The sequence below is a fragment of the Mirounga leonina genome, unplaced genomic scaffold (assembly GCF_011800145.1).
Source record: "Mirounga leonina isolate KUSES-001 unplaced genomic scaffold, KU_Mleo_1.0 Mir_154, whole genome shotgun sequence".
Taxonomy (NCBI): domain Eukaryota; kingdom Metazoa; phylum Chordata; class Mammalia; order Carnivora; family Phocidae; genus Mirounga; species Mirounga leonina.
Window position 1 is genome coordinate 3736399 of NW_023270389.1, and position 18641 is coordinate 3755039.

The 18641-nt window shown below is 46.8% G+C and overlaps 1 protein-coding gene across 1 annotated transcript in view; it reads right to left on the bottom strand.

The window, feature by feature from the left end:
- The window catches only part of AIM2 (absent in melanoma 2), a 3898-nt gene extending 2176 nt beyond the window's left edge, over positions 1-1722 (bottom strand). Inside the window, 5 exon segments of the mRNA XM_035009581.1 lie at positions 372-453; positions 511-622; positions 624-678; positions 681-693; positions 1630-1722. Coding sequence (XP_034865472.1) covers positions 372-453; positions 511-622; positions 624-678; positions 681-693; positions 1630-1722 — 355 coding nt within the window.
- Between the last annotated feature and the right edge of the window lie 16919 nt (positions 1723-18641).

Here is an 18641-nt window from a genome sequence, read left to right on the forward strand (position 1 = left end):
TTCTTCTTCTTCTTCTTCTTCTTCTTCTTCTTCTTCTTCTTCTTCTTTGTTCTTCTTCTTTCTTCTCCTTCTCCTCCTCCTCCTCCTCACTCTTTAGCCTGCTCTACTTATTGGTCTTCCCAGTCAATTAATCTGGCTTATCACTCTACTACAGTGATTGTATATTCACAAAAATAGTAACCTAAAATACAGTTCCTATGCATAAAGTGCAAAAATCACCCAGAGGGCAAACGCTGTTCATGTATGAAGTAATCCCTCTTTCAGAAGCTACAAGGATGAAAGGAAGTTGAAACAGGATTGTGACAGCTTCTTGAGAATAAAACACTTTTAATGTATTTTGGTTTTAGCGTATTCACTCTGCAGCTCTTTACTTTTGGGGGAGAGGTTATTACTTTTGGCTCTATTCTGTATAGAGACTTTGAAATGAATAATTTCTAAATCCTCTTCAAGCTCCTAGTGGAGAATAAGCTAATCTTAGTAAGCAATATAAAATCATATATAGAAACGTACCTTCAGGACTGAAAACAGCCTGTTCACAATTATTCCAAGGGGCTGAGTTTGAAGCTCATCGATCTTTGGGGTTTCACTAGCGTTTCTGATAATGCGCTTTGGGACACTGATCTGCATCAAACACAAATGAGGCACCATTCACTTCCAGGAAATGACTGTGCCAATATTTGATATTATAATTATTTTTTTGGAGTGAATTTATCTTTTAGCTCTTATGAAAACTTTCACAAAGGAGAACTGACTGTAGCCACTGTGGAATGGGTACATTTCACCCTGGCAAACTGAATTGTTTGAATGAAACCAAAGCATCTTCCCTGACAGTACTGCTCATTAGCCTTCCACTCCCAATCTGTCACAAATCCTAAGCCTTCTTACCAAATCTCTTTCAGTTCAGTGTATTTTCCTCCGTTTCCATGTTATGACCTAATCAAAGCTACTACTTACTCTTCCTGACTTGTAGTTGTTCTTCCCACAGTCAAACTGGCTCATCACATTTTCCCCCAACAATATCCAGAAGGATCGCTTCAAAATGCAAATCTGGTATCATTCCCCTGCTTAAATCCTTTTGATCACTTCTGATTTCTCTTCCAACAAAGAGAATTCTAATCATGCTCCACCCAGCCAGACCTTGGGTATCTCTCAAAGGGCATCTCGTCATTCTCTGTGCTCCAGCCACACTGGGTTTCTCTCAAGTCCTTAAGTAAGCCAATGATGTCTGCACAAGGCTTTGTCACACCGTGTTCCCTGAGACTGAAGGCACTGTCCACTCCTATCCCTTTCTCAGAGCTGAGCTCAAGGGTCGCCTGCCTCGAGAAGCCTCATCTGACACCTCCACCTCTCACTCCTGGCTTTTGTTAGGTTCCCTTGACACCTGCTCTCGAAGGACTATCTCCTTCATTCAGAGCCTGTATCTCAGCTTATTAATTCATTAATCTTCATTAATCAGAATTATATCTACTTCCTTCATTAGAGTGTAAGTTCTCCAAAACTTGGATTTGTTTTCAACTCCCTATTTTATCACCAGGACCTAAAGGAGTTCCTGTTGCCTATTAGTTGCTCAATGCATATTTACTGAAAGGACACATGGATGGATGGGTGGATGACATGCAGGCTCCTCACCATGACTACCATAATGCAGCTGTATAATCTGGCTTCGTGCCCCGGGCCGATGGCCAAGTTATATTTCATCATGAAAAGCCAAATTCCAGTCATGGTCAATTATTTGAGATACTCTTGGGCAGAAGAAGGGGTAAAAAGTTATTGGATGTTGTTTCTGATAGAAATGAGTAGTTCTGGGCTAAAAATAACAAGACAATCTATGACTTTAAACTCTGAGTTTACTAGAAAGAAGAATGATTTAATCATTAGAGCTGTTTAAGAGCAATGAGCTGTCTTAAGAGGCAGTGGGTTCTCTGTCACTACCTCTCACTGTAGAAAGTGGCCGGCTCTCTATCAGGGGAATACGGAGAGGTCTCTGCCCTCCGAAGAAGAGAACCTAGCCCTCCACAGGTAAGTTAGTTCCATGAAACAGGTGTCTCAGGAGGTATGCAGATCAAGTCTCCCTTCCGTGTTGATAGCATGGGAGAGACACAGACTCCAGAGAGACACAGACTCCAGAGAGATAGCATGGGAGAGACACAGACTCCAGAGAGATGGAGGGCATCACCACATCGTGTCCCCCAGCATGGCAACCGTTGTATCTCACACACAGTGGTACCAAGGAAGCATTGGTGGTACCAAGGATCTCACTTTCCTTAACAATCAGGAGCACATTTCTTTTTTGTTTTTTGTTTTTGTTTTTATTTTTATTTTATTTTATTTTATTTTTAATTTTATTATGTTATGTTAGTCACCATACAATACATCATTAGCTTTTGATGTGGTGATCCACGATCCATTGTTTTCATATAACACCCAGCGCTCCATGCAGTACGTGCCCTCTTTAATACCCATCACCGGGCTAACCAATCCCCCCTCCCCCCTCCCCTCTAAAACCCTGTTTGTTTCTCAGGTCCATAGTCTCTCATGGTTCATCTCTCCCTCCAATCCCACCCCCCCCATTTTCCCCTCTCCTTCTCCTAATGTCCTCCATGTTATTCCTTATGTTCCACAAATAAGTGAAACCATATGATAATTGACTTTCTCTGCTTGACTTATTTCACTTAGCATAGTCTCCTCCAGTCCCATCCATGCTGATTTAAAGCTGGGTATTCATCCTTTCTGATGGCTGAGTAATATTCCATTGTATATATGGACCACATCTTCTTTATCCATTCATCTGTTGAAGGGCATCTCGGCTCTTTCCACAGTCTGGCTATTGCGGACATTGCTGCTATGAACATTGGGGTGCATATGGCCCTTCTTTTCACTACATCTATGTCTTTGGGGTAAATACCCAGTAGTCAGGAGCACATTTCTATGTATTATCTCATTTATAATTTTCAACCTTCTGCTTTAATCTTACAGAGCTTTCACAGACCCTGATCACATCTCCTGTGAGCTCTACGTCCTCACGTTCTTCATCTCTCTGCCTGTAGCAGTCTGTCCCAGCTATTGATTATTGACTGTCTCCACTCATGGTTTGTCCTGGTCTCCTCTACCTTCCATGAGGTGAGGTCATGGGGCAGAACAGCACACAGCACTCTGAGTGTGGACATGCAGAGAGAACATTCCACAAAGGAACGTGATCACATCTCTAAGCAGAGAGAACATTCCACAGAGGAAAAGTGAAACCCACAGGAAACAGAACAAAACCTGGTTTCCTACCAGAATAGTTCAGGGCAGCATGGATAAACGTTCCCATCCAAAGTTGGCCTAAGAATGACCTAGAAAGGAATTTTAGAGTTACAAAAGAGGAACTTAGCTGACTTCTTCTATGGGCTACAGAGCTACCAGTCATTCCTGTTTCCCACGTGGTCCCAAATTGGATCACTTTTACCTAGTCGGGGTTATAAAATCCTAGGATCATTATTATCACAGCAAAATTGAGACAGGCTGCAGGAGGGGAAATTGGGTACTATCCCAGACAGAGAGAAGAATGAATTCTTGATTTAAGAGAAAAACTGGAAGACATTTCTAAATGTTGTCAACCTATGTCCACCCAAACTTCTAGATTCCTCGCTCAGAATCAGAAAAGCCCTGCGCTCTCGCTTCTGGGAGCAATTACGAGTAGTTACTGCCCTCTTGGGGCCAACTTCAAGAGCTACACTTCTAACCTCAAACGGCCAAGGAAAAGGACGTACATGTGTCCCTGGTGCCGCAGCATCTACCTGTGTAGCCACGTGTGCTTACATCATTTTACATCATTACCTACATTTACCGTTCACTCACTGGAGGATCATGTGTGGAGGCCGGGCTATTCATGTTGTACACACACAAATATTATATAAAAGCTGTTGTAAATTTTGCTATGGAAGTTGTATGTAGAATCCTAGAATTGCTGCATGTGGAGACTCTCACTGGGAGAGGTCCTTGGGTGAGAGGCTCCTTTGCTGGCTCTGGTCGTCATCCAGATATAAAGCCAGATGTGTCCATTGCTCTCAGGGAACAAAATCAGGAACGTAAAACAACTGTAGGTAAGGTACTTCAGACGGAGACATTTGTGATTTTGTGAATAATATAAAAAGACAGTCTTGGGGCACCTGGGTGGCTCAGTCGGTTAAGCGTCTGCCTTCGGCTCAGGTCATGATCCCGGGGTCCTGGAGCAAACCCCAAGTCAGGCTCCCTGCTCAGCGGGGAGTCTGCTTCTCCCGCTCCTTCTGTCCCTCCCCTCCTTGTGCTCTCTCGTTCTTGTGCTATCTTAAATAAATAAATAAAATCTTTAAAAAAAGAAAAAAGCAGTCTCTTGTGGGAAATTGATATTGTCATCTGTGGGAGGAGATAGAAGAAGGAACCCCTGAGTCAGAAGGGAAAGATCTGTGGCCGGACCACAGCAGGCTGGGGACTAGGAAGGGGGTGGGCAGGGCCTGTGGAGGGGAAACAGGTTTACATCGCAGGCTGCTGTGTTCGGTGCTATCATCTCGTTATGCTACCTCAGGCCTGGGGCGAAGGTTGAGAACGCTACATACCTGCATAAATGGTACTTGAAGAACTCGTGGTGTCCTGTGTCCATGTCCAAGAAAGGGTTTCTCCAGAGGTTACCCAATGCCTCTGCAATTCTCAGAGAACAGCACACTTTCTACAGGTATTTTTAAAACAGATTCCACTCACTCGTTTTTGCACCTTTGCTGAAAATCAGTTGTCCGTGTATAAGTTGGTCCATTTCTGGAGTCTTTATTTTGTGCCATTGATATTTCCGTCCTGTTGCCAATACCCCCTTATAATAATTTTACTATCTATGTGGGATATCCAAAATATAAAATATTAAAAATAACAACTCAGCAATGTTTTTAGATATTAAGATGAACACACAAAAATTGCATTTTTTTTTTAATTTCAGGAAGACTCCAATAGAAAAAAAAATCTTGAAAAAAAAAGTACAATTTCCAGTAACAAATAAACTACGACGTACCTAAGAGCATCTCACAAAAGATCAGTACTTTAAAGAGAAAATTTTAAAACTTTATTGAAAGATTTATAAGAAGATCTAAATAAATAAGAATATCTATGATAGGGCGCCTGGGTGGCTCAGTCGGTTAAGCGACTGCCTTCGGCTCAGGTCATGATCCTGGAGTCCCGGGATCGAGTCCCGTGTCGGGTTCCCTGCTCGGCAGGGAGTCTGCTTCTCCCTCTGACCCTCCTCCCTCTCATTCTCTCTGTCTCAAATAAATAAATAAAATCTTTAAAAAAAAAAAAGAATATCTATGATACTTTTAATCAATAAAGATTCAATACAGTAAAATGGCCACTTGTCAAATTAACCTATAAACTCCATGCAGAGCCTCAAAGGGCTTTCTGGAGTGCTCTTCAGGATGAGCCTAAGACTTGCATAAAAAAGTAAAGACAAAAATACTCCAAGTTTAAGAGATTTGTTAGAAGGACCATCCCTTCTAGATATCAACACTTACTATGAATGCATGAGAACTGAAGCAATCTGATAGTGGCACAGAGAAAAATCAACGAATAAATAGAGAAGGTGAGAACAGGATCACGTGTCCTTGAACATGATCTATAACGAAGTGGCATTACCCATCACGAGGAAAGAATAGGCAGCTCTAAGTGTTGGGACAAATGGCAATCTGTGGGGACAGATGATATGGAAGGAAGCCTTATCTCACATCATACAAAATACATATATCAAATACCTAAATAGGAAGAGCGTGCTGCCGAGGAACTCACAGCAGCGTCTCTCACTGAGGTGGGGGAGGGCTTCTCAAATGAGGTACAAAAGGACAAGCCAGAGAGAAAAATCTGGTCACATATAACTACATGAAAGTTCTGAATCTTTTTGTGGGAAGAAACACACACACCAAAGTAAAAATACAAGCCCCAAATGGATAAAATATCTGCAATGTGTAGAACTAATAGAAGTTTTGAATTCAGAACATATGAAGAACCACCTATTAATAAGGAAAAAGATAACCAGTCTGTCTGAAAAGTGAGCAAAAGATATGAATAAGCAATTTATTCACATGTCTGATAAACATTAAAAAGAAGATGTCTGGCCTCATTAGTAGTTAGTTGAGGCTGCCAGACCAAGTCTATGGAGCGGACGACATAAGCCAAAGAACAAGAGAGAATGTTCATGGGCCGAGAATAACCCAGGGCGTGTGCAGGGAGCCCGAGTGCCCCCGTCAGTGGTCAGTCGACAGGCTCCAGTGACAGTGGTTTTTCCTGATGTTTTTCCTGCAGCCTGGTGACAACTGGAAAAACTACCTCCATGTGTAGCGTTCGTAAGTGAAAACTCAAACTATTATCAGAACCATTTTCAAATTAACAAATCCGTCTGAAATACTTGGAGTGATAAAGTCACCCAAGTGCCCCCATCCTGTGGATGAAAGGAGGAAGGGGAGCTGACTTTGGCTGAGTCTCTACAATATGTAAACAGTCAGGTTAGCATGTTTCCCCACTTGTAAGAATTCCATCTAGCCCCTTACATAATAACAATCGTGTTTTGATACATTTTACACACTGTATAAGAAAATAAAGGCTTGGCTGTTTCTCTGAAGATCTTCTTTTATCTTGTAAATGTAAAATTTGCATTTGACTCCAGAAGATCTGTTTACTTAAACTTTTGTTTATAAATATTTGTCATATGGTAACATGAAAGAAAACTCATTCGGATCTCTCTGGAAGCCCCGTGACTTCAGGGGTGCACACGCTAGTCCTGCTCCCCGAGTGTGACTCATCACTGGCCGGCACCTGCCCATCCCCAGAGCGCTTTCACCTGGTGCCTGGCAGATGGAGAGGAGAGCAACCTTCTTACCTCTGAGTTGGGGATGTTAATTCCTACCTTTCAGAGTTTGCTTGGAAAACAGGGCTGTAAATACCCAGCAGGGTGTGCCTGACACACACCAGTTTCATTGATTACAATCTTCCAGTTACTACAAATTAAATTTGGTATCTGAAATGGAATGACTGACCCAAGGCCACACAGACAGTAAAGGGAAGTACGAAGACATAAATCCAAGTCTTCTGAATCCAGGCCCTCTGCTTTTTCTATTGCCAACTACTTTTTTATTGTGCAAAAAAGTGTCAAATTGAGTAAGGGACAGGCAGGGCTAGGTAGGGAGAGATAGGTAGGGGCTATGGGATGAGGCTCACAGAAATCCCCAAAATGTTTCTAAGGAAACCAGAGATAAGGGAACAAACCAGACCACCCTGCCCTAAGGTGTCAGAGGTGGGATCTTGTTCTAACAGTTACTTGTGACCAACAAAGCATTACCCGAGCCTAAAAAAGGGAAGCAACCCATTAAAGGTGTTATTACTAGTCCTTAGTGGTGTTATCAATAGAGATGTTAAAAGGATTTAAGCTCCCTGGCTAGCCTTCAATAAAAGACCAACCCTAAAAGCCCTCAGGGGCAACCTATCAGGACCCTTCTCACTCCCAGGAGTTTTTTTCTGTATCCTTAATAAAACTATCACTTCACTCACTCTCCTTTGTCCGCAAGATTCAGTCTTCCACCTCGCTCTCCCACTTCAAAATGATTCCCTGTATAAAAGAAATTAAAAAGCTGGTGCTATTGGCTTTGATTTGGAAGGAACCTGTCCCCCCTCCATATCTGGCCCTCTTTAAATTCTGATATTAGCCATTTATTTTTTTTTTTGATGGGTACAAAGATGTTTATTCTCATTCAGAGAGGTACAAAGTAAGACAACAATGAGTTCATCACTTGTCACACTTTCAGTTTTAAAGATTGTATATAAAAGTTTTATAATATCAAGTTTGGGTTAGGATATGACGAAACGGGACTCATACACTACCGATCAGCATATAAATTAAGATTGTATGTATATTGGAGCATGATTCGGTAATACTGTCAAAAGGTACTTTGAAAATATAAGACCCAATAAAATCATTTCTGATACTTTAAATAAGGATAGATTGCATACATGTATTTATATAAACATGAACGTATGTTTAAGGATGTTTATGTTTGCAAATATGCAGTGTATCTCTAGAAAACACATATGATTCAAAAATAAATATGTGAATACTTTCTGACAGTTTTTGATCCTCATAAACACTTAACGAATATAAAAAAGAGTCAAAGTACTGAGAAAGGATTGACTTGTGAAGTTACTTCTTTGAAAAGGGCAGTTACTCTTTTCGCCTCACACCTAATAAAAGGCTTTTTCTTGAGACCCCATTTCCTGGGGTCTGGTAATCTAGTGAGATCGGGCTGATTGACTACTTTGCAGTGGTCATGCCAACAGAATACTGCTGTACCCTCAAGGGTCCTAAACTCTCCGAGATCATTATTAGCCATTCTTTCTTTGCCTGAACCATCAGCTTTCCACCTCACTCTATTTAGAGTTCAACACACTTGTCCCCTACTAAGCTCAACCTCCCCTGAGTGAAAAGGAGTTTGACTCAGGATATATCAGTAACTGAGACCATCTGATGTGGCAGAAGTCATGGTGATTTAGGATGTAGAATTCAGGGTCAGGTGGAAATCGGGGCCAGGCTTCAAGCCATCTGACCTTTCACGGAAGGATCTTACTTAGCAGCAGGTGTCTGAGAATATAGGCACACACATCTCGAAGAGTCCCACATGTCCTGTTGGCAGGCAGTTTGACTCGCTGTATGGTAACCCTTTTGTAATATCTTTTCCCCATTGGGAGGACAGAAAATAATTGTTAATCGATGCTGATTTATCTTTATCAATAACACCTTGTCATATGGAATCATGTGTAAAATGTTAGGATCTCTAAATACAGGCCGGGGGTGAGGGGGGTTGAGTGGAGGACTTGCCAAACAAGTTAAGCTTCGGAGAATCTCACTCTCGGGAGGATGAAACGTCCAGCACGGAAACAGAGGCAGGCACTCTGTGGTACAAACCCAGGCAATTCAGAGAGAGGAGGTATAGGGAGGGAGAAGAAAATGTCCACAGTTACACGAGTCTCACTGGTTCTATGGCAGCAAGACAAATTTTAGACTCCTTTGCGAGCTGGGTTCTTCATGCTACCAGCCAGGATGGGCTTAGAAATTCAGTGGGTTTCAGCACCTGGAGCAAATGACAATAACAAAGGGGCTGGAATTTGCAAGTGAACATCAGTCTTTAGTTTCAGTGACTGAGCTGAATAACATTCTCTCCAACCTTTAAGTCTGGCTTTTATTAATCACACATACACTCACACACATGCAATCATTTGCCTGTTTCTGCAAGCTTGGAAGAGAGGCTCATTTCTCCATTTTTTAATTCAACAAATATTTAACAAATACCATATATATGATATTTATTTATTGAATAAATAAACAAGCAAAAGAGACAAGAGAGAATCTCTGCTTACAAATGAGCTTCTTTGCTGGGAAGAGAAACTGAAAATAAACACATGAACAAGTATATAAAAATACCTTGGATGGTGCTAAGTCCATGGGGGGAAGTGAAGGAGGGGTGGGCAGAGGGTGCAGAAATGGGGTGCAGTTGATAACCTACAGTGCTAGTTAAAGGTGGGGACTGGAGAGCGAAACAGCAAAAAGTAAGCAGAGGACTCGGGAAAGGAGGGTAAGCCCACAGCTTCACAGGGAACGGGGCTCTGGAGGAGAGACCAGAAAGTGCAGGGACCTGGGACAAGGGTGTCTCCGGAGCATTCCAGGGTTGTTAAATCAGTGTGGACAGGAGGGACAGGGGAAGAACAGATGGAGACGAACGCAGAGAGGAAGAGTTAGACCAGATCATGTAAGGCCCCATAGGCAACTTGCTCTCTGAGTGAAATTAGATGTTTCTGAGCAGAGAAGTGGAGTATGAGATATGCATTTTCGGTACCTCCGTCTGGCTGCCTGATGGAGCATGTGCTGAAGGGCAGCAGGGACGGATGGAGCAGCACGGCCAGTTCGGAGGCTGTCGGGATGCAGGTGAGAGACAAAGGTGCCCGGTCCAGGAGCGGGGCAGTGGATATATAAGGAGCGGTGGGTTTTATATGTATTTGATTTGTACCCAGTGGGATCTGCTGATAGGTTGGATATGGAGTGTCAAAGAGGAGTGAAGAAAAACACCCAGATTTTCAGACCGAGCACCCAGAAGAATCAAGTCACTCTTGATGGTTGGAAGGATGTCAGAGGAGCAGGTGTTGGGGGTTGTTCAGGAACTTGGGTTTGGAAATGTACACTTTGAGATGCCTATTAGGGCTTCAGGACCGTATTGCAGGTGCGCAGGCAGAGTTCCAGAGAGAATGCTGGTCTGGAGAGAGCAGTTTGGGAGTCATCAGCATACGGGGAGCAGCAGGTAAAGCCCAGCCCCGGGCCACTCCGGCGTTCAGAGCGTGAGGGGCGAAGGCTGACCAGCCCCAGGGACGGTAAGAGAGCAGCTGGGGAGGGAGGATGAAATCCAGCACAAAGGTGTTAAGATAGTTCTTAAGGACATAAAGGGATCAACTGGGTCACGCGTTTCTGATGGGCCAGGCCAGGTGAGGCCGGCAGGAATGCCCCCTTAGCCGCTTGGTCTCCCTGGTGCCATGAGCAAGGGCAGATTTGACGGAGAGACAAGGGAGCCTGTAAGCAAAGCCAGGGCTGTGGCTGCAATGGGCCAGAGAACATGCTGGAGCAGGAGGGAGGTGCGGGCGCGGCAGGGTCTTCTGATGTCTGCTGGCTTTTCCAACCCTGGAGAAATGACAGCTTGTTTTCACGCTGATGGGGATGTCCAGGCAGGGGGAGAAAATCAGTGACACATAAGAACAAATGCAAGTTGCTTCAGGAAGTGCTGCCTTCTTAGAAGGGTTTCTGTTGGAGACACGCCCTGCGTAACGAAGGAGGCCCACCCGGCCTTTCCCGCGTGGCACCAGCTCTGAAGGAGGAGCGCCCCCCTTCCTCACGCCGGGATTTCTGAGCCCCGAGGGTCTCAGGCTGTTAACCTGCTCCCGACGGCTGACAGCTCTATGGTCAGACAGACACAGACCCAAATCCTGGTTCTGCCATTTACATCTATGTGTCACATCCGGAAAATCACAACCTTCCGAAGAAAAGCGTCTATATCCTCAACTCTAAAACAGGGAAAATGCTGTCAATCCGCCCTGAAGGACACTGTTAGAACAAGATGAATCCATGTGAGTAAATTAAAAGCCTCTCCTCAAGGCTTGCAAAGAACAGCCCTTCCAGGTTAGCTGTCAGTACACAGCGCTCTGGGAGTAGGTACATAGCAGCAATATTTTGTGGCAAATAGCAGTTTTACCTGGGATGGAATCTACCTGGAATGGGAGGTGGGAACCTGGACCCAAAACTTAAAAGAGAATGTGGGTGGATATCCATTAAAAATGCTTTCCCAAGGACGGAGACAAGCGAAGTATGGGGAGGTGGGTGTGCGGGGTGGGGATGGAGAGGATTTCCTGGCTGGAAGGGCATGTGGCTCACGAGCGACAAAGAAATGGTGCGCCCTTAAGTCACGCCAGAGCAGCCGTGGGCCTGGGGTCAGGAAGACCAGACCTGGCACTGCATGCCGACTGACATTCTTTATCGAGAGATCCCCAAGTGCTATTGATGAGGAAGCAGAAGGCAAGCTGAGGACAAAGCACAAGCTGACACCTGCCCCCCCCCCAACCCCCAGGTGGGATCTATGTGACATTCCTCAGGCACTCCTGAGGTCTGCTAAGGGAAGGAAAAACAAATGGTTAACTTACAGAGATCACAGTCCAGCAAGACACGAGTCTCCCTCAGTTACAAACTGTCTTAGTGATTTACAAGAAAAAAGCATTCTTATCAATAACCTAATTTCCAGAAGGAAACTCCCAACTGTCTTCATGTTAATACTTTATGAGAGGGAAAAACAACATCAACTTGACAATGACAAGGCCTCCAATATCTTGTAGGTCCTCTTTAGCATACAAAAATCTTTGGAAAACCTCCCTTTTTCCTTACCTCCAACTCCCAAGTATATAATCAGCCACCCCTCACAACCCCGGGGGGCAGCCATTCTTTCTGCCCACGGGACCTGTCCCCACGGGCTTTTATAAAACTTCCATTCTGCACCAAAGACGCCTCAAGAATTCTTTCTTGGCCGTTGGCTCGGGACCTCACCCCACCAAACCTCATCTATATTCCAAAACCACATCACTGTGTGGGGCTTACGCCACGTAAACTGGGCCACTACCCCATAAGGCAGGGTGGGGACCCCGCCAGGGGAACTGTGGCATAAAGAACCATGTCACAAATCAGCCGTAGGGAAACTGCCAGGGAGGCTAAAGCTTACGAGGGACAACACAGGCTCAGAGACACTGCGTAAAGTGACAGTAAAACAGAAGTAAATCCATGCTTTCGAGCCCATGCCCACCAGACATGGGCATCGGCTAGCACTCAGCTCAACTCTCCACCAGAGGGGCAGCAAAGGTCTCAAAGTGTGCAAGATTCTGCTGCAAACCACGGATCTACTCTGACAAATTTTTATTTTATTAAAAAAAATTTTTTTTGCACAATGTGATTTTTTAAAGGGTGTACAATGTGATCATTTAACGTACATATACAAAGCAGCGTTATTAGAAACTATTAACCTCTCTGATCATGGGGAGCCTGAAGGACAGTCAAGCCCAAACTCAGAGAAACCCACTGATGTAGGAAAGAATGTTAGGGTTCAAAGCCGACGGCCAAGAAAGAATTCTTGAGACATCTATGGTACAAAAAGATGGTTTTATTAAAGCCCGGGGCAGGACTTGTGGGCAGAAAGAACTGCATTGGGGTCATGAGGAGTGGCCCAGTATATACTTTCAAGTCGCAAGGGGGTTAGGGATAGTGTAAGCCACCCAGGTATTTTGGAAACAAGGTTCCCAGGATCCTGAGGGGGCTACCTATTGTTAGGAAAGGTCATTTATTACTGTTTAGTAGAAACTCAGTCATGAGACCCTTCAGATGTATATCGGTGGGTCATAGGCTTGGGGGTTGATTGCCAACATGTATCTCCGGGGGTAGAGATAGAGGAAATTTCCAAAAGAATTTTTATATGTTAAAGTAGGCTTGCAGGATCCTGGGGAGGGGGGGTGTCGGGGGTTGGGCTAGGATTGCTTTTTGCCCTTAGCAAAGTGTCAACATGGAGGCAGTTGAGTCCCTAGAGGAAGGCCACTCTGCCTGTTTCAAGGACTTGTCAATGGGCTGTAGGGAGTAAGGAAATTTAATAATTTCTCTTCTGCCTTTGTTCCCCGCATCACCTACCACTGTGCCTCTATCATCATCTCACCTGCCCCCGACCCGCAAGGATGCTGCAAACCAGGCACCAAAGCTGGATGAACAAGCTCCGTGCTTGTGTCCAGACCTGCCTGCCCTTAAACCTGAAACTTGTAGTCCTAACGCCACATCCAGAGCAGGGATTTGACCTTGTAATCGCTGCTGTCCCCTAAAAGCCAGGCGCATCTGAAGCCAGGTGCATCAACAAGCCGGAAGCCCCATGTGGAGCCTGGTAGTCTTGGCGATAACTTGCAGGTCCAGCCTCACTGGGGAGGAAGGAACGGGCAAGCCTGTGCCCCGTGAGTGCGATTCTGGGCTGCCAGAAGAATGGCCAGTTTGACTTCTGAATGCAGAGGTGAACTTCTATATGTGAATTATTTAAAAGACATTGGCCACCCGTAAACATGACACGTGTCTGCTATAAACACATTCAAAGAGATAAGGCGTCAAGAATCACTCTCAGGTTTCTGGCTCAGGAAAGCCAGTGAATGATGGGGTCATTGCAGAGAAAGGGGGTGTGCAGGAGTCCCTGGGGGTGGGGGCAGCGAGCGGCTTCAGTGCTGGAAGCCTCGGGTTTAAGGGCCCTGTGAGGTGTGTAATTGGAGATGCTTCAATGTATCCACGAGCCTGGAGCTGAGATGAAAGGTCGGAACTCCAGGTGATGACATGGGCAGTGTCAGAATACAGATGGTCATCAGTGGTGTAGAGCCAGGTGAGCTCACCAGGACTGCGCTCGCCGAGTGAGGGGAGGGCCGGCCTGGGAGCCACTGGACCTGGGACAGTTTGCAGTGGGGCCGAAGAAGAAGAGTCGGCCAGGGGGACTTCCGGAGAAACACCAGAGCGGACAGCAAAAGGAGCAGGGGCTGGGGGAGTCCTGGAAGGAAAACAGTATGGTGGTTCCTCAAAAAGTTGAAAATAGAGCTACCATAGGATCCAGCAATTGCACTACTGGGTATTTACCCCAAAGATACAAAAGTAGGGATCCGAAGGGCTACGTGCACCCCGATGTTTATAGCAGCAATGTCCACAAGAGCCAAACTGTGGAAAGAGCCAAGATGTCCATGGACAGATGAATGGATAAAGAAGAGGTGGTCCATATATACCATGGAATATTATGCAGCCATCAAAAGGAATGAGATCTTGCCATTTGCAACGACATGGAGGGAACTGGAGGGTATTATGTTGAGCGAAATAAGTCAATCAGAGAAAGACATGTATCATATGATCTCACTGATATGAGGAATTCTTAATTGCAGGAAACAAACTGAGTGTTGTTGGAGTGGGGGGTGGGGTGGGAGGGATGGGGTGACTGGGTGATGGACACTGGGGAGGCTATGTGCTCTGGTAAGCACTGTGAATTGTGCAAGACTGTTGAATCTCAGATCTGTACCTCTGAAACAAATAATGCAATATATGTTAAGAAAAAAAAAAAGAAGATAACAGGAAGGGAAAAATAAAGAGGGCGGAAATTGGAGGGGGAGACGAACCACGAGAGACCATGGACTCTGAAAAACAAACTGAGGGTTCTAGAGGGGAGGGGTGGGGGGATGGGTTAGCCTGGTGATGGGTATTAAAGAGGGCATGTTCTGCATGGAGCACTGGGTGTTATATGCAAACAATGAATCATGGAACACTACATCAATAACTAATGATGAAATGTATGGTGATTAACATAACATAATAATAAAAAAAAAAAGGCCAGACAGAGTTTCAAGAGGATGAGGTTCAGACCTAGCAAATCCTTCCAGGAAAGAGTCACTAGAGAATTGTTCATTTCCTCCGAATGTCACCCCTCCTGCCATGATTCTGTCCGGTTGGCTCTGTTGACTGGACCTCACGACGTTCTGACGCAGAGCCAGGCAAGGACAGCATGGGTGAGGCAGTGATGGGCCTGCGAGCAGATCCTAAAGCTTTCCCAGCACCTGGACCACATACACGTTTGCATATGTTCTCGGTGCCTCTTCCTCACGAGCCCGGGCCCTTTGCTGGGGGTATGTGGGCTCCACCTTATCTCACTGCCCTGTGGTCAGGCCTTTCCCCGCGTCCCTCGGCCCCGGTGCACCAAGCTCCAGGCCACTCAGCACCCCTGGCCCTTCACCCTCCCGCATTGCACAAATTCCCAATCACTTCTTCATAGTTCACTTTCTCCAAAAGTATTTTCAAATCCTGCCGGCCTCAGTCTGGGTTGTGTGCTAAGTCCGGGTTCATTCCATCACACCCAGGACGAACCTCTGCTTCTTTAGCACAGGGGCCCTGGCACATGCCGTGGGGGTTCAAAGCCCTGCCCCTCCCACTGTGTGACCTTGGGCCCGTCTCTTAACCCGTCCAAGGCCAAGAGCGCCGAATCCACATGGTATTACAGGAGTTGATGCATTTAAAGCACTGAGCAAAGTAACGGAGAGAAGGCACTCCACAACCGCTCTCCACTTCTGTGAATATCTGCATTATCACTGCCATCATATGGATTTACGAGGCCCCATGTCTTGTCCACCTTACCCACCAAAATGTAAACTCTGTAGGGGCAGAAACTAAATCTATCGTGTTGAAAAACAAAAGTAAAAAATCAGCACAGGGGCTGGAATATAGTAAGACTACAATGCAAATTTGTTAAATATTCATTTCTCATGTACTGCGAATAAAAAAGAATTCACCCAAATGACCAAGACTCCCACCACCCTGCCAGCCTAAAACTCAGGGTGTGCATGCACATGTTCACGCTGCCCATTTCCCTCCAGACATGGGACGAAAAACCCAACCTCAGCGTATCCTGAATCAGCGATGACCGAGCCTCTCCGTACCTTCGCCTCCTGACCCTGCAGGTGGAGCCTCCATTCTCAAGGGGAGCAAGCCTCCAGCCCCACAGCCTCCCGCCTCCTGGGCCCCCACAGCTGGCCGACGTCACTGAGATGGGGGGAGGGGAGGGATGACGGCAGCCAGGCGACGCTGTGATGAAAAATCGAGATGATCAACATACCTGACGCTAAGTTACCCTTTAAATGCCCCCACTGGGAAGGCCCCCTCCCACTCCCGGAAGGCAGCAAACTCGCGCTGAGCTGCGGGAGGGGCCCTGACATAAGAACGGGGTGGGGGGGGACCAGAACGGCAATTTGGGTATTTAAATCCCAACATTTGTATTAATCGTGTGTTAATGGATTTTTAATGATGATCATCTGTCACACCATGTGTGTTATGAAAGGCAACCCCAGCTTCTCCTTCCTTCTGGAGAGCCCAGTTTTGAATTTAACCGTGACAAGTTGCACCATCAGGGAGATTTCTGCAGTGCCGAACAGCGCTTTGATCCCTCAGATTTTCTGCATCATCAGAAATTTCCCCTATTTCTCATTTCCCAGGGCAGCTGAGGGAAAATACAAATGGTGCAAAGCAGGAGGGCAGCCTGCGATGAGCCGGGAGAGTGGGACACGGGGACAGCAGGCGGGCAGGGAGGGGGAGGGGACAGAACAGCCCAGGGTCACTTCGACCGACCGACGGGGGGTGATGGCATTGGCTGAATGGCGTCGGGTCTGTGTACGGGAGACCCAGAAGTTGTGTCTCTGAGGCCTGGATCGCCCGTCATCGCCTGGCCCTCGCACGTGGCCAGCACCTTCCTTCATGGGTGGAGGCGTGCAGGCTCCAGGAGCCTCGTGAGTCACTTGGGCCTGGGTCTGGGCATGACCTACAGCTTCGGCCTGGTTTTCCCAATTAAATCCCAAAGCACACGCCCCCGAGGAGGCAGAGGGTGTTCTTCCACCAAGCCCCGACGTCCGAGACACGGTGCTGTCCGCATTTCCCTACGTATGGATGGCTCAAAGTAGCTGTTCTTTTTTTTTTTTTTTTTTTTTTAGATTTTATTTATTTATTTGACAGAGAGAGAGACACAGCTAGAGAGGGAACACAAGCAGGGGGAGTGGGAGAGGGAGAAGCAGGCTTCCCGCCGAGCAGGGAGCCTGATGCGGGGCTGGATCCCAGGACCCTGGGATCATGACCTGAGCTGAAGGCAGACGCTTAACGGCTGAGCCACCCAGGAGCCCCTCAAAGTAGCTGTTCTTAAGTCTATCTCCATTCTCGAGCTGGGCCTTAGTCCGTCATCCGACCCACTCTGTCTCCCTTTCCTCCTCCGTCTTTTAGTCAAAGAAAACACAGTGTCCCTGTTAAGAAAGTCTGCGGAGGACCGTCCCGTGTTCCAGGCGCCCAAGGTCTGTGCCCCAGCTCCCAGCTGGGGTGACCCGCTGTTTCTGAGCCACTCACGCAGGTGCTTACAAGCACGCTTGCCATAAAGATTGCCATAAAGTAAGCAGTAGAACCGTCCCCGTCTTACAGATGAGGGAGGAGAGGCTTAGGGGTGTTCTGCGAAGGGTGGTGCAAACAGGGTCTGATCTCCAGCCTGCGAAGCCAAGCCCGGCCCCTAAAGGTGACACAACGCTGCCGCCCGGTGGCAATGTGCAGAACTACACCTCTAACCGACAAGAGCCGGCCGCTAAGAGGAGGTAGGAGACACACAGGCATGTCTTGCTTCCCGAGGCTCCTATTTTGGGTTGTTTGTCCAGCCCCCCTACAGCCTGGCTTCCCTACTCAGTCTATCTGGTCCTTCCTTAAGAAGGCATTTCCTAGTTTCATCCCTTTGCTGTCAGGACAGCTGAAATGCAACACAAAACACAGGGCCCCTCAGCTTGGTCCTTTACATTCTGTAGCAGCCCAAACAAAGGCATTTCCCTGATCCCCCAAATCCCAAGATCCCAACTGCGACTGTCTGGAGGCTGCAGAGCACCAGCTGGGTGCCGGAGCCCCCAGCTGCAGCCCTCAGTCTGGCTGCCGCCTGGAGAGCAGAAGGAGGCTGCCAGCTCAAGGGTGCATCTTCCCTGGAGACAGCCTGCAGCCAGGGGTCCAGCAGAGCCTCACGGTCCCAGTCCCCTCACTTGGCTGGGGACAATTGCAGGCCACCCCTGGGACCTCAGGAGATTGGCTGAGGCCCCCCGCTCCCATGTCCACCTTCACCCTCTGCTGGGTCTGGCGCGCATCTCCTTTCAGGGGCTCCCGAGCCCCCCCCCATAGGCCAACCTCGTCTGCTTCTTGGGGAGCAACCTAAGATAACACTCAGCCCCCACATCAGGCGTGTTTACAAATGCTGCCCCTTTAAATGGAGCCCAGGAGCACCGCACAAAGGTGTTTGCCAGAAGAGCACCTGCCAGAAGGTAGAAAGAACTCACCAACTGGAAGTCAGGCAAGGAGCCCTTCCCCTGCGCCCCCGGGAGGGTGCCGTGGCCTCGCACTTCAGTACTTTGTCGTGGCCGTTGTGCCCCTTGAATTCTCTGACCTCCAGTTATTTCATATCCAAATAAAAAGCTTTCCTTAAGGATGCTCTATGAGCACTCTAGGCCGAGTCCAA